General features: G+C 34.3%; 1 protein-coding gene across 1 annotated transcript in view; it reads right to left on the reverse strand.

Moving 5' to 3' along the window:
- LOC143228388 (uncharacterized) overlaps positions 1-21110 on the reverse strand; it is a 129105-nt gene extending 107995 nt beyond the window's left edge. The window contains 1 exon segment of the mRNA XM_076459652.1: positions 19106-21110. Coding sequence (XP_076315767.1) covers positions 19106-19188 — 83 coding nt within the window. The 5' untranslated portion in view covers positions 19189-21110.
- Positions 21111-27815: the final 6705 nt, after the last annotated feature.

Below are 27815 nucleotides of genomic sequence, written 5' to 3' on the forward strand. Positions count from 1 at the left end.
AATTTTACATGCGTTTTTAATTTCCAAAAAAGTGAAATTCCTGTAACTATAAGTACGTTGTTTAAAGTTAACAAGAATACACAATAGCTAACACAAAAAAGTACCTTTACTATTGACGACATAAACATACAACTTTTATTTAACCCAAATATTGTATTAAATATGTATATTAGTTGGGGCTGATCTCAACTTAACAAACCAGTACAATTACATAAATCATACAGGCATTTCAGCCCCTAGAAACAATAACACTAAAGTCAAAGCTTGGCGGGCGGAGCCACGCATCGCGTGCTTCCACGTCACCAATGCCGCATAAGTCGATTCATCTGTGAGTTCTATGCTGGAGCGCACGCAGATAGTGGGTGTATAGATATTTTCTTATTCACGCAGCTGCGTCATTTTTTTGTGTATTATATTCTTGTCATATCTTTTAACTATATATATTAATTTTTAAGTAACATCGTTACGCGATGGTAAATAAAGATTTTTTTTTTAAAAGCGAAACATAAAGGAAAAGCAAACATGGTGCATGCCATAACTGCGAAATGCTCGCATGCCTATCGCCACTTTTACGATGACTCCCCCAAAACAGTTTTAACAGAAAATAGAAGTTTACTGCAAAATCATTCTATACCGTTCTGTTTTAAAACTTAGAGATCTCCAAAAGGGTGCATTACTTTTCCTCGCGATAAAAAACGCAAAAGAAAATAGATACAATGTACTGAAATGATTGCAAATTTACACGTATTTCTCAAAACAAATACATTTATTAAAGTTATCATAAATCTGGAATTTGAAAGAGGGATATGCTTTAATCCGTTAAGATCTTTTACCAAAGTTTACATAAATAATTTCAAAATTCAGCATAGTTTTGGCTTTAAAAAGCTACAGTCGTATAACTCTTTAAAAAGAAATTATATGACACTGTCTATAAAGTTCCAACCCTAACTTTCCTATCTGCTGTTTCTCACAAAGAGCTAATTTAAATATTTAAGTTTTATTATGAATGCCAGAACTTTGAAGTTAAAATGTCTTATTTTAAATATTTGAAGGGGCTGTTAACGAAATGTCTTCTTCTCACAAAGGTAAGTTCCCCCCTCCCACCCAGATCTTTCAATTACGGAAGTTCACAATCACTAACAATTCTAATATTTAGATTCGCTAACGTATAAAGAAGGAAAATATTGCCTAACAAAATTTGTCACAACCAAGTACTAGAAATATTTAGGGTAAATAATCGACCTCGGTTAATTGTTACCATATTCCCGAGTTAGCTACCAAACTGCAGACAGCAATTCTATTTTTGTCAGTCCCGTTCAGTAACTCTCGACTCAAAACCGTAGGATGAATCTTACAAAAGAAATTCTCCCGTACCCAAAACCAGGAGAGATAAGCGATAACTTAGGAAGTTTCAAGTACACAGTCCACATACACGTTAAATGTCACCATGTAGAAGTAGTCGATCACTCGCTAAACAACATGGTACACTATGTCATTGGCTCTCTTTCAAGGTATTTGTTATATAGAGGTCGTAGATTAAAAAAAAAAAGGAATATGGTACAAAAGTAAAGTAGCTGTTCTATATTACACTAATGGAAACAATTGCTCATGAAATATACTTTATTAGTCGTCATGCCAAAAATACAAAAATAATTAAATATCTATTCTGCAAACGGTTTACTAGTTGTTTCTTCGATTTTAAATATAGCATCTTTATAAATTAATATTGGTTTAATTTATACTAACTTTAACATGATAGTTTTCAAAACATAAGTTTAAAATGATAGAGGGAAGGTGGATAGAGACCTTATAGTCCCACAGTAAGCAAAAAATAAAAATAAAATAACCACACAGCATATATGGATTCCGAGGTCAGTTACAAGACAGTTAATTCACTTCCTATAGCGTAAGAAAAATATCAAAACAAAATAATCATGGGCCATACCGAAACAACCTCAAAATTATTATCGAACTTGAGTAAATACATTATATATAAATTCATAGCTGCAATTTTTATTTCTTACACTTTTTGTTATTATATTATATAATATTAGTCTACTTATATTTATGAAAATCAACCTCTTTTATTCATAATTTTTTTTAAATTATAATTTATATACATGTATATAGGTGCGAACATACAGCTAACCTACAGATCTTTAATAAATATTACGTTTCTTTCTGTCTCCACTCAGTTTTGGTCAATCTTGGTGGCCGACTGTGATCACTTAGTCGTTCCCGGACCTCCAGAAGCCCATAACGCGTTCACACTTTACAATAGATTGTACGAATATATATCACAACGACGTTTAATGAGAGATACATTGGAACCTTTCATTTTTTCATTAAGAAAAACACACTATAGCTACTGGTTTAAGGCAATGAAAAGAGAACGTACTTTGTGTTCGTCAACCTAATTTACTAATACTGAATGGTTTTACAAATAGTAAAAAATTTAGATAAAAGAAATTTTAAATACGTTCGGAAATTCTGTGTTAAATTATCCGTATATTGTAATTGTTTGTTTGTTTGTTTGCCTTTTTTAATTTTGCGCAAAGCTACACGAGGGATATCTGCGCTAGCCGTCCCTAATTTAGCAGTGTAAGACTAGAGGGAAGACAGCTAGTCATCACTACCCACCGCCAACTCTTGGGCTACTCTTTTACCAACGAATAGTGGAATTGACCGTAACATTATAAAGCCCCCACGGCTGAAAGGGCGAACATATTTGGTGCGACGGGGATTCGCACCCGCAACCCTAAGATTACGAGTCGAACGCCTTCTTAATCCACCTGACTATGCCGAGCCAAATTGCAAATATTTCAATTTATAAGAATTTGTATAACGGCTAAGACAATAAAAAATATTTGATTTTTTTGTGTTTTTGAATTCTGAATAACCCAAACTAGAAAGAAGAAACTACTATTTTGAGAAGTAAAAATTAGTTTCATCATTTTTTAAAACAATTAATACTAATTCATATAAACTGGTTATTCCTTTTTTCTCTAATGAGAAACTTTGCACTCAAGCAAAGTGTTTATTTGTGTGTTTGTTTTCCCAAAGGATAAACGCTGTATCTGAAAGCTACATTTATGTTCAATAACAATAAAAACACATCTATATTTTTTTATAGATTGTATAGGCAGAGTATTCATAACGACTAAAATGCGATTATTGCCATCTGCCTACAGTAAAAGATACACGTTTAAAGAACGACATTTCGAAAGTCTTTCGTCTTCGGTTGTTTTTTAAACACGCAGTTGCCATCGGTTATAGTTTACTCATCAGATCTATGATGTTCTTTTAAAACCTAGGTCTAGCTTCAAATCGAACACGGATGTCGTGGGTCTACATGTGATTTCTTAACATGAATGCAATTTTTTTGCAAGAAATATAGATGTTTATTATGCCCAAGTGTTATGGTACAAGTTAAATACACTGATGTAACAATGTTTTTACTTCTGCCTTTTCTACCACCATTCAATGGTAATAAAGATTTTGTTTTTATCTGAACGTTGGACGTTTCAAAGAAAGCCGTCTTAACACCAAACAACCACTTAAACATGTAAAACATTTAACAACACATTTATTTTAACTGTGAATAAATATTGCTTATTTGTTCAGTTGTGATTGTCTCTTACGTGTCCATGTTCGATTTATTCTCTCCACAGTATTTCGGGAATTAGTGTTATTTTGTTTGTTTGTTTTTCGAATCTCGTGCTAAGCCACACGAGGGCCACCTGCGCTAGTCGTTCCTAATTTAATAATGAGAGACTAGAGGGAAGACAGCTAGTCATCACTACTCACTGCCAACTCCTAATCTACACTACAACGAATAGTGGGATTGAACGTAACATTATAACGCCCTTACGGCTGAAATGGCAATTGTGTTTGGTGTGACGGGAATTCGAACCTGCAACCCTCAAATTACGAGTCAAGCGCTCTGACCACCTAGTGATGCCGAAGCAGTGTGGTGGTGAACCAGCGTTACAGGGATAAAAACCCAATACAGTGGCTGAGTGTGATATACTGAAACAATGTTGGTGCCTCGTCACATCACTGTATCCTGTCAGGCAATACTTCAAGAACTTGAATCATGACAATAGTCCTGCAGCAGTTTCCACTTCAAAAGGCTCTTCTGTAAGATTTATGTACTAAGCACACCGTTCATCCATGATGACTTTCTGCAGTTCATTTTGTGTACAGGAAGACGCTTTCACAGCATCCTTTTCAAGAGTGCAATTGTACAGAAATCCATAAGCGACTTGATCATTTTCTTTACATACTGAACAGAATGCATGCCCATTTCATTTTCTAGCTACTTGAAGAACGCAACGATTCAAAAGATATGTCTTAGAAGCCATTTGTGTCACTTACCCAACGAATATCCTTCTTGATTATGTTAGTACTGTTGTCTGTTGCAAGCGAACTACTTTTAGCACTAATCTTTGTGACTGTGTATTCTCATCTGTTACGAAACGCCGAACTTTCCTTATTAAGGCTGGGATAGGATTGTAGGTCTCCTTCTCAATACTCCTGGTGTCTCACGCGATTCATATTTCTGTTTTTCAGCACCACCAAGCAAAAGGGATATTCTGGTTTTGGAAATTCTAAATCCCTGAACTAGACATACATTTAAGATCCAAGTATACAAATATTTTGCGTCGCAAAGGGCTGTTCCCAAAAACGATCAATTTCAGTTGACATCACTACATTTAGAAAATGCTAATGTATAGTTGTAAGACATGCCTTTTCATTGAAACTTTCTATTGGCTGTGGCTGTCATGAATCCGATGACTTGGAGATTAACATTGTTTCAACATCTTGTTCATGACTTCCATTTAAAAAATAAATGTGTTTATTGATATATAAAATTAATATAATTTTCCTTTGTAATGTTTTCCATTTGTTGTTTTATTGTGAATGAACAAAGTTAGGTTACTTCGTGATATACACACACTGTTTTACTATCATCTTAACAAACTCGTGATATACACACACTGTTTTACTATCATCTTAACAAACTTTACCTACACTTATAACAACTTCACTTTCATTTTTCCTTCCTCTCTCGAATTTTCTGTTCCATGAAAAACATTTCCTTTCTCAATACTTTTCTCTCTATTTTTCACATAAACTCCAAACTTTCGAGTTAATTTCTGTAAATTTCATCATTTTATTTTCCATTTTATATATATGTGCTTTGAAGGTTACGTGGAAACTGTAATATATCTAGTCTTTCGAATACTTAATAAATTATTTCTCTTCATAAAATAATTTGCTCATGGAGGTTATATTAAAATAATCTAATTAATATTCATGATCAGCAAAAAATATATTAAAATATAAATAAAATATATTAGTTATATTTTTTGTCAAAGTAAATGCGAAAACTTAACTGAGAAAAGGACCCGCGAAAAAAACAACAATATAGGTTTTCCTGTGGCTTCTCTGTTCAGTAAAAAGTAAAACACTGGATTGATCCATAAAATAAGTGAAAAATACCTGTTGACCACATTTAGATATTTTACAAACGCCATAATCTCATGGTCTACAAGTGTTTAATAACCAATCTCTGACCCAATGTGGCCCCTTTCTGTAGAAACCATATCTGGCATTTATTTATTTTTTTCAAGAAAATCTACAGAAGGAAACTTTACAGGGAATTTTGATAAAACCGGATAACACCCAAAAATGTCGTGATTGTTTATAGCAGTATATTTGGGTGATTTATTTTTACTCTGATTCATACAATGGTAATGGCACTGTTGTAGTGAATTGTCTATGGAACATTCAAGTTCCCGAACTTTTTGTTAAACGTTTGAAGAACTATCGAGACAACGAACCAGAATATCTGGTGTTTGCTCTTGTCGAAACGGTAACGAGGTTGAATTTAAAGCTAACCTGAAAATGTACAGTAGTAACATGTTAAACGTGTTACAAGTGTGGATGTGATACGATGTGACAGCAACTGCTACCAAAAATGTTACCCATTAAAGAGGTCAGAAAAGCTTCGGCGGAAGAGATAGTGTGTCAGGCGCAAAGTCACAAGAACGTTTGCGTACAGTGACGGTAAACTCACGCATGTATCCGACGGTAAGCTCTCATAGAGCGAAGACGATTCGTGTGGTGCGAATCTCGCTGATAGAAGACCAGGCAAGGAAGAGAGAATAAGGAAGACCTCTGCTGAGCGAACTCCAAGAATAACATGAAAGTGGAGTGCGGAAATAATGTCGAAATAGTACGAAGATAATGTACGGGTGATACACTTTAGTACGGTAGAAACATCGTAAAAACTACTTGGTACAGGGTTAGGATCATGGCTAACTCTAGATTATGGCCAACACACAACCTCACTCTTAGGTTTCCAGACCTAATGAGATGATACCTCACCCATACCAAAATAGTCATATTTTCGGCCGCTGAACTAAAGATTTCTTAAGCTCGATAAGAATAAATTTTTAAAAACTGATACATTTGACTTCTGTACGATCACTATTTGGAAATAATCATTACCATTATAAACAGGTATAACCCAATACTCCGTACCCGAGCAGTTTTGACCATAAAAAACAAAGTGATGGCTTTCAGTTCCCCTTCTCGAAACTTCTTCTAATGACTTTTCCTTATATATGTGTGTGTGTGTGCTCACCAAGGTGAATGGTTAATACAATCATTAAACTTTTATTTTTTGTGCGACATTTGGTAAAATGACAGGACTTATGTTTTGTCTGCGTATAAAAACCAACATGACCTTAAGATCTGTGGACTGAGTCACAGAAAGGGTTTTATTTCTGCAGTCACACTTTATAATATATTTTTAGATTTTATGCGCAGACAAAAAAAATAAGGCCTGTCACTTTACCAAATTCCGCACAAAAAATAGTCTGATGTATGTGTTACTTTAACCAATACCCTTGATAAGTTCACTCGCTCTTTGTGCCCTCTTGACCAAGTAATAAAAGCGGTGGTTAACTCGACTTTGTAATATTAAATCAGCAATCTCAGACTATAAACTTTCCCAATGCAGTTGATACTCCACCAAGTTGACTGAAATACACAGCAGTACAAGTTGCAGAGGTTAGCTGAGGTTGAACCAAAGGGGGCTAGATCCCCTTGAAAAATCTAGTCATATTATTTTCCAGCTTTTATACACAAGTTCGTTTTGTACCATTTATTTATAAAAAGTAAACTTCTAAAAACAGTTAATTTGATTTGATTCAATGGCCATTTTATTAATATTTTAAATCAGTTTCAGTTTTATGTCTCCCCAATACCTTTGAAAAAACAAAAAAGATTGAGAAATAGTTGAGAGTGATAGCATACAAATGTTATAAGTTAAAGGAATGTTAAAAGTATACTACAAAATAATATTAAGATTTTTTTTTAAATTTCGCACAAAGCTACACGAGGGCTATCTGCGCTAGCCGTCCCTAATTTAACAGCGTAAGACTACAGGGAAGGCAGCTAGTCATCACCACCCACCGCCAACTCTTGGGCTACTATTTTGCCAACGAACAGTAAGATTGAAAGCACGTTATAACGCTCCAACAACTGAAAGGGCGAGCATGTTTTGTGCGACGGGGATTCGAACCCGCGACCTTCAGATTACGAGTTGAACACCTTAACCCACCTGGCCATGCCGGGCCTATCAAGATATGAATAGAGGGAAGGACGAGCTAAGTAAGCATAGGTCTGCCACTGAATACTAATACGTATAGTTTTTAATAGTTTTAGTGGTATTTCCTGCTTAAACGGTAGAACTAATTACATACCGTATACCACTTCCGCATTTCAAGAAAACACAAATATAATTAATGAAACAGGTCAGACAGAAGCATTACTCCGTACACGCATGCGTATTTTACACTCACACATCATAATATTTTCTATAGTTGCAATATTGCAGAGAACAAGCAACCCGCTTCGTTCAAAACTCTATTAACTTTCCAAGTCTTGTTTCTTACGGCTAACAGGCACAGAGAATATTTAACGGCAAGTCGAGTGATCCCCGAAATTTCAGAGAAAGATACTCGGTCGTTGTTGTTTTGGTATTAAGCGCAAAGCTACACAAAGGGCTATCTGTGCTCTGCTCACCACAGGTATAGAAACCCGGTGTTTTGCGGTACAAGTCCGCAGATATACCATTGTACCACTAGGGTTGAGGAGATAGATACCTGAGGGGGAGAGTTGTCTGCCATTTTTTCTGTGGGATATAATACACACACAACGTTTACAGTGATAAATTTATCTTTCCCCAGACTTGATACAACACAACATTCACAGTAATAAAATTATCTCCCCTCCCCACTCCGACTTGCTACACACATTTAGATCCCGGATCTCGTCCATGCTTATCTCTTTTAAAGTATAGCACGAAATTCTCACTTGTACTTTCCATCAATAACCCTTTAAAACATCTACCTAGTAACCATCAATACATACATTAATTGAATAAGTCAAGAATTTAATAATAATAATATTTTCATATTATATCATTTTTTTCTTAAGTAGAAATGCTTTGTTTTCGCATCCTTGAAGTGACCCCATAAACTTACGACAAATCTGTTTTACACCACTGAAATAGACGCTTGCTTGTTTCGCTGGGTGGTAGCACGTGACATATACACACCGATATAAACGAGTTCCGACAAGCACGTGAACTGTTGATTTAAATAACCACAGGTATTGGTATTATTATTATATTAGCATCTAAAATAAGTTTTAGTGTTTGTTTTACTCGTGAAATTACACATACTTTGTTTGATGTCCCTTTAAGTAACATTCCACAATAAAGAGGTTCCGCACTTTTAAAACTAAGAAAGCAAGATTTTCTGAACAACGAAAGTGTTTTGTGTGTAATTTTCAGCTTAAGAACATGTGATATTACACGTGGAAGATTGTGTACATGTGAAATGTCTACAAATACAGTTTATTTCTCGAACATTCCTCAGCTACTACTGACCATTTCATCGTATCATAACTCAGGCCAAAAGCTTGTTTAAAAGTATAAAAATTTCAAATCCATTATTTCCCAATGTTGTTCACCAAGGTCGTGTTTCATAAGTAGTAATCACTCGCTGAGTGAGCTTCACGGAAATATTTTCAGTATGTATGTAACACATATAAATGATTAGGGTGTGGGGAACATGACACGGGTATATTAGTGTGGGAACTTGAGATAGGAAACTGAAAATTATAAATACTGAATGGAGAATGCAGTTTATAAGCAATGAAATAATAAGCAAATATGAAAGTCAGTTATAACAAAACTGAAAACTGAAACGAGTCTTCTAAATTGCGCATGCTCTGTTCGTTGATGTGACGTCTGAAACGACACAACTTGAAAACACTGAGAAGATGGTTATATAAAAAAATATTATTAAAGATATTTTTGTTTGTTACGTGAAGTGTCAGTTTATAGTTTATGTCATACAAGTTTAATATTCATAGTCCGAACATACACACACTCAACTTAGAGTTGAACATCAGAAACAAAGGAGGAATTCCCATCAATATATTTGTGTTTATGATAAAACTGGTAAAAACTTTCAAATGTTTTGGTTTGACGAAACAAAAAAACTGTACGGTAATAGGAATAAACAGCACATCCCGAAATATGGGTGGAACGAAACCAACTTAATTTGAAACTCGTGATTACCGATGAGCAGGGCTTATAAGAGTTAGCAGCTGTAACAAAGGGCCTTAAAAAACGCCATCAGCAAGAGAGAGAGATGAAGAAGGCAAACCCAAATGGGGTTAAGATATTATAAGCCAGTTACCCTTCAAAGAGGACTGCTGAAGAGTATTGGTGATATAAATGACCAAGACAATTCAGACTCGCTGGACTCGCACACTATTGGTAATGTGTTGAAGAAATGAAGCATTAACTCCATCAGGCATGACTTTAATGACTTTCCAAGACTGGAAGAACAACACTATGTACTATTTGTTCATCAAGCAAGGTTCGTTTTTGTTTTGTTTGTTTGTTTCAGATACTCGTATACAGCTAGTCTCACTAGCATTCTCTGTCGAGTTGTAGTCACTCTAATCCGACAGTGTGGTTTGACCGTTTATCTTATAAACACCTACGGCATCAGAGTGCAATTTTGCGGCAGCGAGACGCGAAGTGCGGACCTCTAGATTCACGACTGGCACGTTAATCACTAAGCTATTACGCCCTATCCGAACGAAAGGGATCCCCAATCCTGGAACGCTTTAGAACGCTACCTCGTAAAGATATAGTGGTTTCACTCGTCAGTGTATACCAAGTGTTCAGCTGTGATTAACACCAAAGATTGAAGGTCCATCCCAACGAAAACTGGACTAAAGAAATTAAACACATCAACCCACGCTCAACAATCTGTAACATTACTATTAGTAACACAGAGTTATCGATATTTTAGAGCTTAAAAACAAATAATGTAACAAACGAGTATGATTAAAATTACAAAATGTGCAAACTTAACAACAGCTTCTTGCATTATCTGCTACTAGTTTTGATAAAGTAATATTTTAACATTTCATAAAATAAATATTTTTAAGAGAAAAAAATTAAAATAATCACAGTTTGTTTCACGATACGATCGTATATTTATGTCGTATTAGTCACCTGACTTGAAAGCTTATTATTTGATTGGTTTATCCGTCATTATCGTTTTAGTACTCCAGTTTTTAAAACAGATACAAACATTCAGTATTTGGTAGTATTTAAACAAAACTGTACATCCACTGTATTTGTGTTTAGTGCATTCTGAGGTTTCAGTAAGTAACATTAAACACATTTCGCTTTTTCATGATGACGAGAAAGTAAAAACGTATTATAAAGATAGTTGGTGGGAGTATTGACAACTTTAATTAAAATAAAGTACAGGAGAACGTCTCAACCTTCTTAAGTCGTCTTCAGATTGACAAAAGGTCTTTATTTTAACTTAACTTTTAATACCCATATCAACTGTCTTTAGACTACATTTCACTTTTTGTTACAACTGGCAAGCACGTATTCAACAAACAAAATCAGGCATGACCTAGTGGCTATTGTGCCAGGCTATGAATCAGCGGGTCCAACATTCGCGTCTCATTACCATAAAAAAAAATTTTTTTTTTAATCGAACCCCACACATTTGGGCCGTGGGTACGTTGTAAAGGTGACGGTAAAATCCCACCATTCGGTCGGACAAATGTAGACCAACAGATGTCAGTGGGTGATGTTGACTAGCAGCTTTCTTTCTAATCTACCAGATCACACTTAGGAACGACCGACCAAATAAAAAAAAAAGTCCTTGCGAAGTTTCGCGAAAACATTCGAAAAAAAAACAACAACAAAACTACGAAAGGCTAATTTAAGCCCAACATGACATAATAAACATAGAAATGCCAATTTCATTTATTTTTACTGTATTGTTACGACAAAATAATGAGTCCAGTCTGTAACGATGAGGAACCCAACTGAAATAAAAATGTATCTCAGAACGACTGGTATGGGTATTAACACTTTTACTGATAAAACAGATACAACGCTTCAACCTTCTTAGGTCATCATCAGGTTGACAAAGAGAAAGTTTGTAACTGACTGTCGCTGGGTGGCATGTCTTAGGGACGACAGTATAAACGGGTACGGGATTGTAGGGGACGTTGCAGGTGGATGTTAGGTTTTTAATTAGTACAGGTATAAAGATGTTCCTTTACAATAGTTTAATTTTGGTTTTAGTTGTATAAGTAGGGCTTCTTTAATTTTGTGTTTGTCTATATTTGTTTCTCTACTTAGTATCTGGGTGTTTTCTATGGTTGTATTGTATTTATTTCATTTGCAATGTTCAAAAACGTGTGATGTTTTTTTTTTGTGTTCTTTGATTCAAAGAACACCCAGATATTAAGTAGGGAAACAAATATAATCAAAAACAAAGAAACCCTACTTATACAACAACTAAAACCAAAATTAAACCAATATAAAGGAACATCTTTATACCTATACTAATTAATAACCTAACATCTAACTGCAACGCCCCCTACAATCCCGAACCCGTTTATACTGTCGTCCCTAAGACGTGTTCGGCAACAGTCAGTTACAAACTTTCTGTTGTTCTCTGCTAATGAGCAAAAGTGTTAATACCAGAAGTCCAATCTGTGTTCTTTTTTTTTAAACGGCTTGTTCCTCTATCCACGAAGACAATTTTTCGATCTCTGACCACCAAGAAACTTTCATGATTTCCACACAACTTTATTCACTTTTGTTTGTTTTCACGAGCTTGACTGCCATTTACAATAGGGGTGATCTTCTAGAAATGTCTATGCCAATATCCAGTGGAGCTGGATGCATGTCCAATGACGACAGCAGTCAAACCAAAGAAATGAACGTCGCGTGTGATGTTTGGTTGTACAGCATGATTAACATAGAAATGTCTTGCTTTCCTTATCAATCTTGCTTACCTTACCTCGTTTAAAGTTCATACACTTTCCTCAAGGGTAGACCGTTTTGGGGTATTACATATCCATTACTAGTCCCACATAAAGACCAAGCAGCAAGCGTTGACAAAATCAATTAGTTCTACCATTTAATGTATGGTATCTGTTTAAATACATCTAAAATTACTGAAGTTACGAATATTTTATTTTTATGGTTATTAGCCTCTTGTACAGTGGTTTATAGTGAACCCTGTAGCGTAACATGGCGCCACTAATATATTACTCACTGATTAGCTGGACCGCTCTTTTATAGAACAACCGATTTAGACAAGAGAATAAAAAAAAAAAATGTTTTTAAAGGGGGTTTAGGATAATTGATTGAGGAACTAGAAGTAAGGGAAGGAGCCCTGAATACCGCTGAAAATTAAGTTTTATATAAAAAAGGAAAAATAAATAAAAGAAATGGTAAAGGACCGTTTGTTTTAGAGTAATGCCACATTAAGCTATCTGGCGTGTCCACTGCTGGGAATCGAACCAGGGATCTTGGCTTTGTACGCTTGTATATTTGCGATTGTTCCACAAAGGGCATGAGGTTAAATAAGATACAACAATAATTTTGTTTGTGTGTAATTAATCACAAAGCAATACAACAGGCTATCTGTGATCTGCCCACTACAGGTATCGAAACCCGGTTTCTAGCGTTGTAAGTCCGCAGACATACCGCTCTACCATCGGGGAATAACAAGAATGGTAAAAAAATATATATTAGACCATGCAATGTTCTCATCTGTACGTTCAATATTTATCACCCTTACTCAATATATATGGAAAGCAAAAAAATAATAATAATAGCAGCTCGATAAGGTTTTCATCTTTATTGTACACATCGAAACCTATATATAAATTAACGACTAGATTCTAATTTTTTTCTGTTCCCTCAAGTTAAGACTTTTCAACTTTTGTCATTTTATAACAACATATTCAGATGGCAAACTGAGAAAAGTCATGAAAACGTTTGTAAAACAGGCTGGAAAAACACCAACACTAACGTTTCACGTGCTCTGTGCTCAGCTCTGGAGAAAGAAATCACTCGTGTTATCTACCGCCAAAGAGTTGGTTCTTTTGCTAATCGTTTGAGAACAATTCTTTATCGAGTTTCACAAACGTGCACAGAACTTCTATATTTTTAATCGTTGTAGTGACAGTTTCAAGTGCAAAACAAAGTTCGATTCTTCTATGAAATCTCAGGGAATGTAGCGGTTTGTTTTGGAATTTCGCGCAAAGCTACTCGAGAGCTATCTGCGCTAGCCGTCCCTAATTTAGCAGTGTAAGACTAGAGGGAAAACAGCTAGTCATCACCACCCACCACCAACTCTTGGGCTGCTCTTTTACCAACGAATAGTGGGCTTGACCGTTACATTATAACGCCCCCACGGCTGAAGGGGTGGGGATGTTTGGTGTGACGGAGGGGGTAGGATGTAGTGGTATACGTCAAGAAAAAACACTGAAAAATAAACTTACATCACTAATGTCTTTATCAAGACATACAAGAGGAAATGATAATAATTGTTACCATAACCATTAGTAGTTTGGAATAATATAAATCACCGTATTATTTGTTAATAATAAATATTACTTGAAGTCAAATAATAAGGTGGCAACAGGAGGATTAGAAAATCACGGAGAGAGGAAGTCCTCAACGAAAATTTAGCCCAGACCTTTTCTGTACCATTAAACTTCGTGACTTTAGTCTTGGAAATAACTTGTTATAGTCGAGAGAAAATTCCATGTACAAAATATATCATTTGGTAAACATACTGGACATTAAAGAAGGCAGAAAATCAAAGTTTTTATTTTCTAAACACTACTTTACTGTTGCCCTTTTATGTTTTAGTCGTTTTCTTTTACTAATAAACAGAAGTGTCGTTTGGAATTATAATTCTTGTCATGATCAAATCTCAGTCTCAGATGCGCAATTTTAATAACATAACCTTTTCAACTTAGCTACCTTGTCCAAGTTTGTGATTTTCTTAGTCGGTCTCGTATGTGTATACAACTGGTTAATCATTTTTCTGGGGTTTGTATCTTGACAATTAAGATACGTCTGAAATGGTAAATAAAATGTTCTTTTTTTTAACGCTCTAGAGAAAACGATCTGTCATTTCTTCCATTTCTTTTAAAAAACTATTTTTGTACTGATATAACTTTCTAACTAATTTTAAACAATTTCACTTAAATTATCTAAATTACGTGTAACTAAATGGTTATAAAAATAATATTGTCTAACCACATGAGCACTTGTAATATGATTTATTCTCTAAAAAAATGAAATAATTAAAAAAATTACCAACACGTACTGTTATATGATCTCGCATTCTTATCATGTTGAAATCAACAATGTTTGAAATGAAGGTGTCTATTTCGAAGCTCCCTGATAGCTGTATACGGATTGCACATTATACATTGAATACAAAATACTATCTTATCTTTCGGCACTCGTACAAAGTCCAAGGTCAAACCACACAGCAATAACACACTAAAAAACAAAAAAGGCAAAATGGGGAGGGAATATGGTATTTAGGAAATCCAAAGTCAACGTGAGGCGTTGCCATAGCCCACTCAGTAACTCGTAACTGCATGGCTTCTGGAGGGAGTGTGTTCAATGACTGTATCAGCTATTTTAGCTTATCGCAATCTGGAACTGAGAGTACCTTCATATTTAGTAGTATTCGTATGGTTATATAATCGATGTACATTCAACGGCACATTGAATTCTATTTAAATATCTTGCAATCGTCATGAAATGCGAAAACATTAAACATGTTAATAGAAAATGTATCAACGAACTTCTCACTTTTGCCCATTTTCAAAATCAAGTTCGTCTTTAAAAATGTTACGAATCTGATTACACCTAGTAGTTTTTACGAATTTCTAAGTCAAACAATGACATTTTTAAACCAAGAGTTTGAAACCATAAACCAAAACTTATCTTGAGCTACATTTTTTTAAAACTGAAACTATCGTATTTAAACTAATATTCTACCCTGCAATACGCAACTTTCAATCGAAATAATTATCCAAAATACTTGGCATAAAACCAAAACTACGAAATGTGTTACACGTGATAACTATCAGTTAAACCAGCAGAGGGCACTACAAATTATTATTTTTTTTTGTAAATATTAACCTAACGGGATATGCGGTTAATTAAACTATTATTATAAAGTTGTAAAACATCGCACATCAATATTAACTGTTTTGTAATTTGTAGCATAACGTTTTAACATACATGTAAAATGATATATATATATTTATTTAAAACATATTAAACAAATGTTAGTGTTGGACTGGTTACTACGTAATATCAACATTTAAAAATCCATAGTACGAGATTCAAACTATGGATGAAAGAATAACGTTATTAATAAAACGTTGGAAGTTAATTAATGACAAAAATTATGTCCGGTTCTATTTCAACGTTATGCAGCATTTTAAGATATTACATATTACACAAAATGGGTTTTAAAATGGTTTCGGACTGGTTATACATTAAACAATCATAGTTCACTGAGAGTCAAATTTACACAATTAATTAATTTCGGAGCACGTACAATAGTCCAAACTAATACACTGTATTTGATTGTAGATAAACACAAAGCTACCCAGAGACTTTATTGTGTTCATCACGAGAACCAAACCCTGTTTTTACCGTTGTTGATACACAAACGTACCCACCAAGTCACTTAGAGAGCAAATACAGTGACTTGAAAGAAAACCTCATTTTTAAAGCGATTATACCTTAAAAACAATTTGACCTAGAATAACAAAATTTCGCCAGACACATAATGAGAACCAATAATTTTATTCAATAAAGTTTAGACACGAAACAAAGATCCATACAATAATTGACTGCTTGCTTACATAATTTTCTCGTAAACGATCAGAACGTTTTACTATGCGTGTTAGACCGCGAGATATTTCATTGTTAAATAAGCACTGTTCAGGATAGATTACGCTTGCTGTAGTTTTATTTACAGATAAGCTTAAACATGGTGATCGACATTGATGAAAAACATCTTCTGTTGCGGTTTTTTACAAGATCTACACCTAGTCCAAGTTTTCTTGAATAAAATCTCTCCATATGTTTAGTTCCCTCAGGTCGAGTGGTTTTAAAGCAATAACTATTTCAAATATAAGCTATGCTTTATTATCACCCTATAGTTCAAGTGGTGATTGTGGCGTAACGCCCTTTGTGGCTCACTGGCTTCGTAGCTTTTTCCAATCCCTTGGGCTGTAAAACCCTCGAGGCAGTAGTACTTTTATGGGAAAATGTTGGAACACTATTTTACAGCATAAGATATTTATGCCTATAAAACTTTACTCTTATAAACAGTTCGACAATTTTCTCTAACCTTATATGACAAAACAGTTCAGGTGAATAAGGCTGTAAGTTTAAGGTCTGTATTTACGTACTATATGTTAAAATGGTTTGTGTAGAACTAGACATTAAATGTATTTGAATAACACTCAGTCAGGGCTTCAAATTTGGCTCTGCCCAGCAAATGGCAGAGAATACAACTCACATGTTCTCTTTATTAGTGAATTATGAGTGGATTACCTAGTTATCTAAATACAAGTCCTAATTCAAAATGATTATTCAAGACTAGAATCGACTATGAATATTACGTGACCAACAACAAAAATTCCCACGACTATTATATAAGAGTCTGGGAACTTAGTGCAGTTTAGCTGACCTTTGTCTACTAGATATTATTACATATCATTATCTTCAATGTATTCCTTGTAAACAAAAGCGTTGATCGCAAGTTTGTATTTTTATTAGAAATTAGCAACGTATATATGAAGTAAAAAAAAAAATTATATCAAGTTACAAAAGTTCTTATTGTTGACGTTGGAAGAAAAAGACCCACTCAACTGCTATATTACTGTTTACAACATGAAACTGAATGTACCAAAATACAGCCGAAAAACTATTCTTCCCGTTTCCGGAAGCAAAATATTTTAATTCCACTTTTCAGTTATTAGTGAGGGAAAAAAATAAAAAAAGAGAACATGTCAATTACACGGAAGAATTTTAGAACTTTCGACCAAGTAACTGTTAAACAACGAAACGTGACGGTTACAAAATCGCGTAAGTAAATCATAGTTTGTTTACTCATTACGAAAAAATACAACAAGAGTACGAGACGATACAGGCTTATACTGAACGAACTTTTGAGATACAAGTTATTAGTAAAAAGAAATTGATGGGAGTTTCGTTTTAATTGGTATGGTGTAATCTAGTGTTGTTAAGAAATAATTAATATTACCTTTTGAATAAATCCAAAATTGTCACATGAAGTGTTTATGGTATGTTGTTGAAATGCTATCAATGTTACTTGAGTAACACATGATCACTGACTTATCAAACTTTATAACCTGGGGTATCTAAAATTATAACACTTTTAATGTGAAATGCACGTTAAAACTGGTAGTTAATATATTATACATCTTATTTCATTAGATATAATATTAGTAGGCGTGTGCATATATACACACATGGGATACGTGTTAATTAACTGTTTACGTGCATTTTAAAAACAGTAGCATGTTTTCAATACTTCCATTAAATCAACCAAAGTATGGAAGAAATATCACGAAATTGCTACAACCTAACAGAAGTTGTAAATCACAGAAATAAATATTTATAAATCTATTACCATAATTAATGAACACCCAGTGTATGTATGTATTATATATACATACAACTTTGGGCTTTCCTGAGTGACAGAACAACTATGCTTTTGTAGATATTTCAATGAACTATGTATGACCTAGTGAGTCTAACCTAAACTTATAAAAGACTCCAACCCAAATTCGACACTGTTGTTTGCAACGATATAATGAACTGTAAGAAGAAATCCGTAAACATACCACTTACTAGAAGAGTCTAAAAACGTTTAGTACTTTCATCTCAAGATTCAACTATTATGTATTAAACAATTTACGGAAAGTAGAACGTATACACACGAGCTCATAAAATCGCAATAAAATACATTTACTATGAATTACATGAAACCTTACACGTAACGTAACAGCTTCATTGAAACCACGGGGTTGTAAGAAAGCCTTCGTTTAACCTCGTGATATTTGTAGTGTATGCCCAAATAATAATAGAATAACAAAAAGATATATTCAGTTCAGTCTAAATATGTTTGAACGTAAACGCATGTTCTTTAAAACAAAAAGGCATATATTTTTATAAGAAAACTAAATCACTAAAAATTAAACTAGATAAATGTAAATGAGATACATATTTTAAACAAAATAGTAAACCAAAAATGATTCCACCACAGCCAGCCTCCAAGCCCACGCGCCACTGATGCGCGGGTATCATGAACGAGACCTACTAATACAGGTTTGCCCACGAGGAATCCATATGACTGAGAAAACGTAAAATAGCATTTTTCAACAATTTCCCTAACAAAAAAAGTAAATCAAAAATCGCCAAATAAAATTAAGCCATTTTTAGAAGAAATTAGTAATCCACAACGAATCACTTTATGTTCCTTAGACTTACTCACTCCCCTTTAATTCTAATGGCATGACTTACGTATGCAGCTGATTGGCCTCGAGAACACATGCCAGTGTATGAAGCAACACAGAGTCCGCCAAAATTTGACGGCGCACACTCACGTACCGTTTAAAATGCTCCAATATCCTCTCTTCACGAATATTATCCGGTAAATTTCCAATCCAAAGATGTCTAGTCTCTCTAACCATCTTGCACAAGGGCCGACATCAGGTCTTCATGTCTTTTCTCATGCACTGCCCATCTAACAAAAATCATGCACGATGTGTTTTGCTTGCGAACCGCACAACACGTACGATCTCCACCGTTCAAATGACGTCATGTTGGCAGCTACCTCTCGCGCTGTGCGGTAAAGTACGAGCGCGTCTCCTCGAGCTACAGTCGAGCCTATGGCAACAGCAAACGAGGTTGGTTGTGGTTTCCGCCATGTTCCGCTTGTGACTATGAATTCAACACGCTGTACTTTTTTCCCCCTTGAGAAGCCTTGTTCCCCCCTGTTTGTGTGGTAAGAAACGCAATAAATTTAATTTGCCCATTACTGACATTACGATGTAAATCATTAACCGTAATAGCTGTAAATTTTACTAAAAGTTTACGACCATTAGAAATTCTTATCAGCATGTGAACAAAAACCGACTGACCGGGCTTAAGAATATATAACTCGTCTACCATCGTATTATTTTTCTCCATATTTATTACTGAAGATTCTTGCCGAAAATGCATTGTTAGATGGTCAGTAATAATGGTATTATTTCACAATAAATAACTCTTAACACTGTTTTATGAAGATTCATTTTTCTTATTTGAATCATTTGTGTTAAGTCTATAATTACATGTCAAAGTTCAAATACTCAAATTTCTTTCGCATTACTCTTTATTACAATGTGTCACAAGTCCCAATTGTTCTTTTTGGGAGCACAGTTACTGAAATACAGATAAAACTAAGTTTAAAAAAATATTTAGTGGCTATAGAGTAGTTTCCTCAGATATTACTACATAGCAAGAATTCATTCCGTATATATCACAATTTTTTTTTTCTTTCTTTCTATTGGTTCCATTGTAGTGGTAGTAATTTATATACACATATAATCCCTTCTAACAGTCCATTGGTAACAATCACACATTGAACCCTCGATTAATTACAACTGGAATACGTTCTTGTTTGCAAACCACAGCTTTTAATCCCCTAATCAAGCGATTTCCGTGAATTACAGAAAATATCATGATTTTAGTGAATTACACAGCATCCAAGCAAGAACTTTGGTTACTCGTTTATACGCATTGGTTTTGCTCATAGATTAATATTAGATATACAAAATGAAGGCCAACACATCATACACATACTAAACAGATGGCGAATTAACAATAACCTGCCTTTATGACTTCAGTTTAAATAAATACCATCTGTAAGAAATACCGCTGTGTCACAAAGCAGGATACTTTAAAAGCTAAGTCACAAAAACAATATAATGTTGAGCTTTCTTCAGACATCTTTAACTAAAAAATTGCAAATTCAAGTTAATTATCATCAACTTGAAAGAATAACAAGTCTATACTATCATCATAAAATAGTTTCCAAAAAAAAATAGAAGCAAACCCTACAAAGGTGTTTGAAAAAGTTCCTAAAACCTACTTTAGTGAAAAAAGATTTAAAGCAACACAAACGCTGGTTCACCTTTTCTAAAAACAAGGTGCACGCATTGTAAAATGGAAATGTAAATCCTATACAGATATGTTATCCTTCGTAAATATCCATTGGCTTTTGTACAATAAACAGAGAAAGATAAATAATCCCACAAAGGCAAGAACACAACTTTTGCAACAGTTATTCCTCGTCTTGCTCCTAAAACAATATGGCGCCCCACCAAAAAGCCCCAGCCTCAGATAGATGCAGCTTTCAAGTACCACTACAAACGACACATAAGAAGTTCGCCAAACTCATTTTAATTCCATATTGAACTTGAGAATAATTAACCAAGCATTCTCAATGAGAATCTTTAAAAACCAATGACTAATGGCTGATTAAATACATAAGAATCATCTACATTACATCGCTGATTGAATACACAAATAAAACCCTCCAAACAAAGACGCTACTGCCTAAAACGTCAAAAGCATTAGGCTGAGGAAGCTGGGAATGACGTAAGATTCAAAATTGATTTTCATTGGTGTATTCAGTAGTGGAAATTGTGCACTATATTCTTTACTGCCATCTCTTGGTTTATAATAAAACTAAGTTGATATATTGCTAGGAAACATCGAAAAAAGGTATAGTGATATAATTACTTCAAAGATTCAATAAAATGCGTGTTTATTAATGGTTAGTTATCTTTTCCTACAATATAAGAGAGAGCAAACACCTTCCAGTTGCCTCAGAACGATCTAGATTTAATATAATCAGAAATGATCTGTTATAAACTAATGAAATATATTAAACTTTATGACAAAAATCTCGCTGGACTGCAGTTTTTTGTTTGTTTTCATACTAAAGTTTATTATATTATACATAAAAAAGTTCTCAGTTTTAAGTGGCGCCCGCTGGCTCAGTGGAAAAATCACTCCTAAAAATCGGGTTTTGATGCTCATAGTAAGCATAGAACAGATATGTTCATCGTGTAGCTATGAGTTAAACAACAAACAAACATTTCGTGGTAAAACAAACGTCATTGTGATGAGGTAGGTAACTTTCCTTTGCGTGTGTCTTACAGTTAAAATTTAAAATTGCGTTACAAGTTATGTTTAAAATATTCTATTAAACTCGAAGTAGGCTTATACGTATGCCAATAGAGTAAGTTACCTCCGTTAAAACAATAAAACTACGCTAAGTCCTAACCCATGATTGATTCAATAAATCTCACTTAATGGAGATTAAGTTTTGCAGTTCAACTGAACACGGTTCGATAAAATAAGTTAGTAAACCTTTCTGGAATGTGGTGGCAAAATAATGTATAACTTTTCAAGACAGCATGCTATTTATTTATTTCTCAGATACAGTTTCTTTAAAATATAGCCCAGAGCCCTTCGGTGGCTTGTTTTTTTTTTTTAATTTCGCGCAAAGCTACTCGAGAGCTATCTGCGCTAGCTTTAGTGGTGTAAGACTAGGGGAAGGCAGCTAGTCATCACCATCCACCGTCAACTCTTGGACTACTCTTTAACCAGCGAATAGTGGAATTGACCGTCACATTATAACGCCCCCACGGCTGAAAGGGCGAGCATGTTTGGCTTTCTAAACAAATGACTATTATTATTAATTCGTTAAGACAATTTTACTTTGAGTTATGATAAAACAACAAATAAATATTCTACACTTTTTTATTTTTTAACGTATCATCGGGTTCACAAAATATTTTTTTTGTGCTATGGTGCTATAAAAATAATATTTATGTAAAATTCTAAATAAAAATTAAGAATTAACTGCAAATACACCAACACATATGCATATACACTTGAGTCTTTATTTTTACTATTTTTAGTTTCCTACATAGTTAGTGGCTGCAGATCGTGAATCCAGAGGCCGCTAGAAACTGAAAAATACAACTGAGTGAATCACTATATTTTCATATAAGTGCTATAAACTCCCTCAACTATGATTGGTGTATCAGGAACGCAATGTTTTACGACAAAACATTAACAAAAATCTTAAATACACCAACACATATGCAAATACACTTGAGTCCATTTTTGACTATTTTTAGTTTCCAAAATCGGACATAGTTGGTGGCTCGCGTCCCGTTTTATAAGCGCACACTTTTTATTTTGATCCGCTGTTTGATGAAACAAAAGTAGACATGGATGATGTTTGTTAAGCTGTATTCCCTGTAGTTCAATATTCAAGGAGCTCATGCTCAAATAGGCTGTTCATTCATTGTCTGTCTTTGCGCGAACTTTTGAAATAAGAAAATTTTCCAAACATCTGTATACATCACCTAAAAGAGGTCTGTTATTCAAGATCGCCAAAAGATACTAGATAAGGCAAAAATTGAAATTTATGGAATAAACATTTTGAACGTCATAATTGTTAAGTATGTGAACGCGACTCACTCTAACAGGACAGGAATGTGCTGCCATCTGTAGCTTTGTGGTTGTTGATCGTAGAACGTAAGTAAAAAATACATTTACTCAGAAGACCTGCGTTTTGTCTTTTGGGGATAAACATGTCGTTTGTTAGTGTTAGGACTAGTTTTCAAATAAATATATCTTATTCCATCTCTTCACAGACTTGTTAGTGTTAGGACTATTTATCAGTAAGGTAAAACTTACGTAGGTGTATAAAATGCTAGTCTAAGTGCTTAAAAAGTGAATAAAACAAATATATGTTGTATTTTGTTGTTAACTCAACAATATTGGTAGTTAAAAAATAATTAAAATGTATTGTTTACAGTCTTTTAAAATTATATGTAAAAAGAATGATGCTATCAGCTTTGTCTTTTGATTTCCGTGACAACTTATATGAAAATATAGAGATTCACTCAGTTGTATTTTTCTGTTTCTCGCGGCCTCTGGATTCACGATCTGCAGCCACCAACTATGTAGAAAACTAAAAATAGTAAAAATAAAGACTCAAGTGTATTTGCAGTTAATTCTTAATTTTTATTTAGAATTTTACATAAATATTATTTTTACAAGTATTAATGTAATGAATAAGTATATATTATATTTGTTTTTGTTTCCTTTGCGTTTGAAGTTAAGCATAAATATACACAATGGGCTCTCTGTGCTAACGCTTTCTAGCATTGTAAGTCCACAGACATGCCGGGCCCGGCACGGCCAGGTGGGTTAAGGGGTTCGACTCGTAATCTGAGAGTCACGGGTTCGAATCCTCGTCGCACCAAACATGCTCGCCCTTTCAGCCGTTATAATGTGACGGTCAATCCCACTATTCGTTGGTAAAAGAGTAGCCCAAGAGTTGGCGATGGGTGGCGATGATTAGCTGCCTTCCCCCTAATCTTACACTACTAAATTAGGGATGACTAGCGCAGATAGCCCTTGTGTAACTTTGCGCGAAATCCCAAAACAAACAAATAGCCATGCTGCTGTGCCACTGAGCGGAAATATTGATTAAGGCTAAGATGTGTTTAGTACTCTGGGTGGTGGATATGATTATCTAAATCCGGAATTTATATAAAGTTGCTTGTTTATCCACCTTTATTATTAGTCAGCGAAACATTCTTACTGTCCCATCAGTCAGCACACACAGATGTACCTTGCCAATCACCTGTTCATCAGATACTGGACTGATTCTAGCTGTCTCGTAGCACTTTCATTTTCTTGTCTCCAGTATAACCTTCACCTACTAGTGTGTTGTGATTTGTTGACATCTTTTAATATTTATCATCATGCTTCGATTACCACTGGTGCTGTTGACCCACTTGCTAACTTGAACTGACCATCAACTATGTACTGTTTAATCATGGTAACAACACCACCTTCTTGTAAACAAGTTTCAAGTTGAATGAAACGTATTTCAAATCTAGTAAAGAGACAGATGGTTGGTCAGTTTTATCACTTGATCAAGCCTCTCGAGCCATTACATGTATAAAATAGACTCGAAATGTCTCCTCTTTTTATTTAAGTAACTGTAATTGAACTTGTAAATTCACCAACAGATTTTTCTTCCTTCAAAATATTTTCCTGTTGTCCAACTCATTTGAGATCCTATGTAAACTGTTTAAACCTAAAGTTTTTTACTAAATGAAACGTCAGACTAAGCCTAGCACTCTGACTAGCACGATTCATGCGATTAGTCCTTCTGATTCAACATAGGAAATGCTATAGCAACTAAATATAATCTGTTATAATGGTGAAAAATATAGCTGTCAGTGATCTTTCTGCGCAATGTGAGTAATACGACAACATCACCTGGCGGTACAGAAGATATTATCTCTCAATGACGACAAAAGTGGCTAAAGTAAGTTATCTTATACCAGTGAGGCCTACTCTGTGTTTCTCAGAATGTCAAAACATGTTAAAGAACTGCTTTCAAAATTTTATATAACAGGTTTATTATTAACGTAAGTCAATATAATTAGAACCATAATGCAGTTTGTAATTAAAGTGTTTATATTATATAAATTTCAATTACTTAATTTCAAAAGATTAATTTTAAACAATTCTCAATCTTCACTTATGTCGCTAGGTGACGTGAGAGTATTCTCAATGCTCTTACTTCATGGCCAGGTGGGTTAAGGCGTTCGACTCGTAATTTGAGGGTCACGGGTTCGAATCCCGGGCGCACCAAACATGCTCGCTCTTTCAGTCGTGAGGACATTATAATGTGACGATCAATCCCACTTATCGTTGGTAAAAGAGTAGCCCAAGAGTTGGCGGTGGGTGGTGATGACTATCTTCCTTCCTTCTAGTCTTACACTCCTAAATTAGGGACGGGTAGCGCAGATAGCCCTCGAGTAGCTTTGCGCGAAATTCAAAAAACAAGTACAAGCAGTGTTACCTGGCGTTGTCTAGGGTTTTTGAAAACAAAACATAAAAACGTACTGTCTCTGTTTCCATGTTCCATTTTTTCGAAGGGTAAAAAAACAACAAACAGTTGTGAATTTATGAAGAAAAAAAACACCCAAAAAAACCTTTGGTTTGATTTCTTTTAAATAAACTACAAACTTATTTTAAATCTGAGCTTCCTTATGAAGGATACTTTTTTTTCCTTCACTGGCAAGAATAAATACGTTCTTATTAAGAATATGTAGCTTGTCATATACCAGCTCTAATTCCCCCATTCCCCGTCATTCCTCCTAAAATTGCTCCACAAAATGAAAAAACAAAAAACAAACAAACACACGAATAGGCAACAAGCAATTTAGGAGACCTTAAACTATCTGTACATAGTATACAGGTCTAACAGTTACAGTGTTAAAAAAGTTTTGAAATTTTAAACTGGACTTTAGATTACTTAGATAAGACGGAGAACAGGATCCATACATCAACCATTTTAAAATTACCGGAAAATTATTAAAAACTAAAAGATATTAATGTTTTCATGAGCTTTTAGCGATGTTTCGTTTTGTAGTAAATAATAAACAAGAATATTTGCACTAATCAGGTAATAGTAATTATATAATGTTTTTTTATCTTTTTTTACATATGTACAGCGTAATGTGTGATTTACGTTATAAAATATGTGTTTAGTTGTTGTTTGGTTGTTTTTGAATTAAGTATAAAGCTACACAATGGGCTATCTGTGCTCTGCCCATCACGGGTATCGAAACTCGGATTTTAGCGTTTTAAGTCCGCAGACATTCCGCTGAGCCACTGAGTGGCTATATCTGTGTTTAAATGTATTTGGTTACCGTTAAAATATTCAATATTCTTAAGACAAAATACCATTTGTGTTGGTTTTTTTTAAAAACACAACATGGTTACCTACATAATAATAACTTTCAAGCTCAAGAACAAAGCAAAAACATCACAACAGATATCACAGGTAAAATCATTGCATGAACAATTGTGTTATATTTTTCACCCATTCTCAAAAGTAAGTTGCTGTATTCAGAAATGTTTTAAGGTCAACTAGTATATAAAGAACAGCAGATAAACAAAGAAAGACAATCAACACCACAATAAGAAACAACAACTATTAAAATTAAGTAATCGAAGAAACTAAAGTATATAAACTTGTTACAATAATGTCACAATGAGACGCAACAATGTGCAAATTAGAAAGACTAAGAGAAAACTTAACGTTACTGTACTCACAATATTTTGTGAAAGATTATCAAAGAAGGAAAGTACTGTGATTGGATAAAGTGTTTACCTAACTATACCAGCAACAATAAAGAAACAACTGACTATAACGTCCCCAGTAATAGCTAACGTGGCATACTAAATAATGTCTCTGGCCTTATATCAGTTTATATCAACACTGTATTCCTACAGTAGTAGCGTAACACATGTACAAGTGTCGTATCAATTTGTATGAACAGAGTATTCCTATAGTAATAGCATAACAGATATATCAGTGTATATCAACAGTGTATTCCTACAGTTGCAGCATAATGGGTGTATTTTATATACCTAGACCTACAGTAACAGTATAATGCAGTGGTTCCCAACCAGGGGTGCGAGACAGCGTTCCAGGGGGTGCGAGATAACATTTGTTTTGGCCACCTTCACCTTCATTCTTAAATAAATAATTATTGTGAGGGTTGCGAGAACATATTAAAATTTTTTAGGGGTGCGAGGCATAAAAAAGGTTGTGAACCACTGGTATAATGGATATAGCTATCTACGCCTATTGCATAAACAGTTATAAGAAATACGTTGTTACAGCTAGGAAATACAATAGGTTTTCCGAAGCAACATCATGCCAACGAAATAGACAAATATATTTAAAATATTTTCCTTAAGAACCACAGATTTCATTTATAGAATACAAAAACAATGGGGTATTTCTAGAGAAAGTCAAAGTTAAGAGAAAAAAAAAACTTAAAAATATAAATACGTATCTATATTATGTCAAATTATATGTTCAAAATGACGACAAATATGTTACAACCACAAACAAGAAGTAACTGAAGAAATCTTTAAATGTATTTTTAAATAACAGTATTTTTGGGTACAGATTCAAGCTAGTAAACCCCTCTCTTGTGTTTTTACACCTTCATTGTTATTTAGCAATTTAATGTATATTAACTGTAAGGACAAATATCTTACTCAGTGGATTTCAGATGTCATAAGCCTATTAGATTACTTAAAACGGGTCGTCTCATATCAGTCCTCTGACATTTTACCAACCATGAACCTTTAATCCAACGTTAATGAATAAACTCTGAATTTTTGTTTTTGGCCACTTACATTTCTTTTTTAT

The sequence above is a fragment of the Tachypleus tridentatus genome, chromosome 10 (genome assembly GCF_004210375.1).
Source record: "Tachypleus tridentatus isolate NWPU-2018 chromosome 10, ASM421037v1, whole genome shotgun sequence".
NCBI classification, from domain to species: domain Eukaryota; kingdom Metazoa; phylum Arthropoda; class Merostomata; order Xiphosura; family Limulidae; genus Tachypleus; species Tachypleus tridentatus.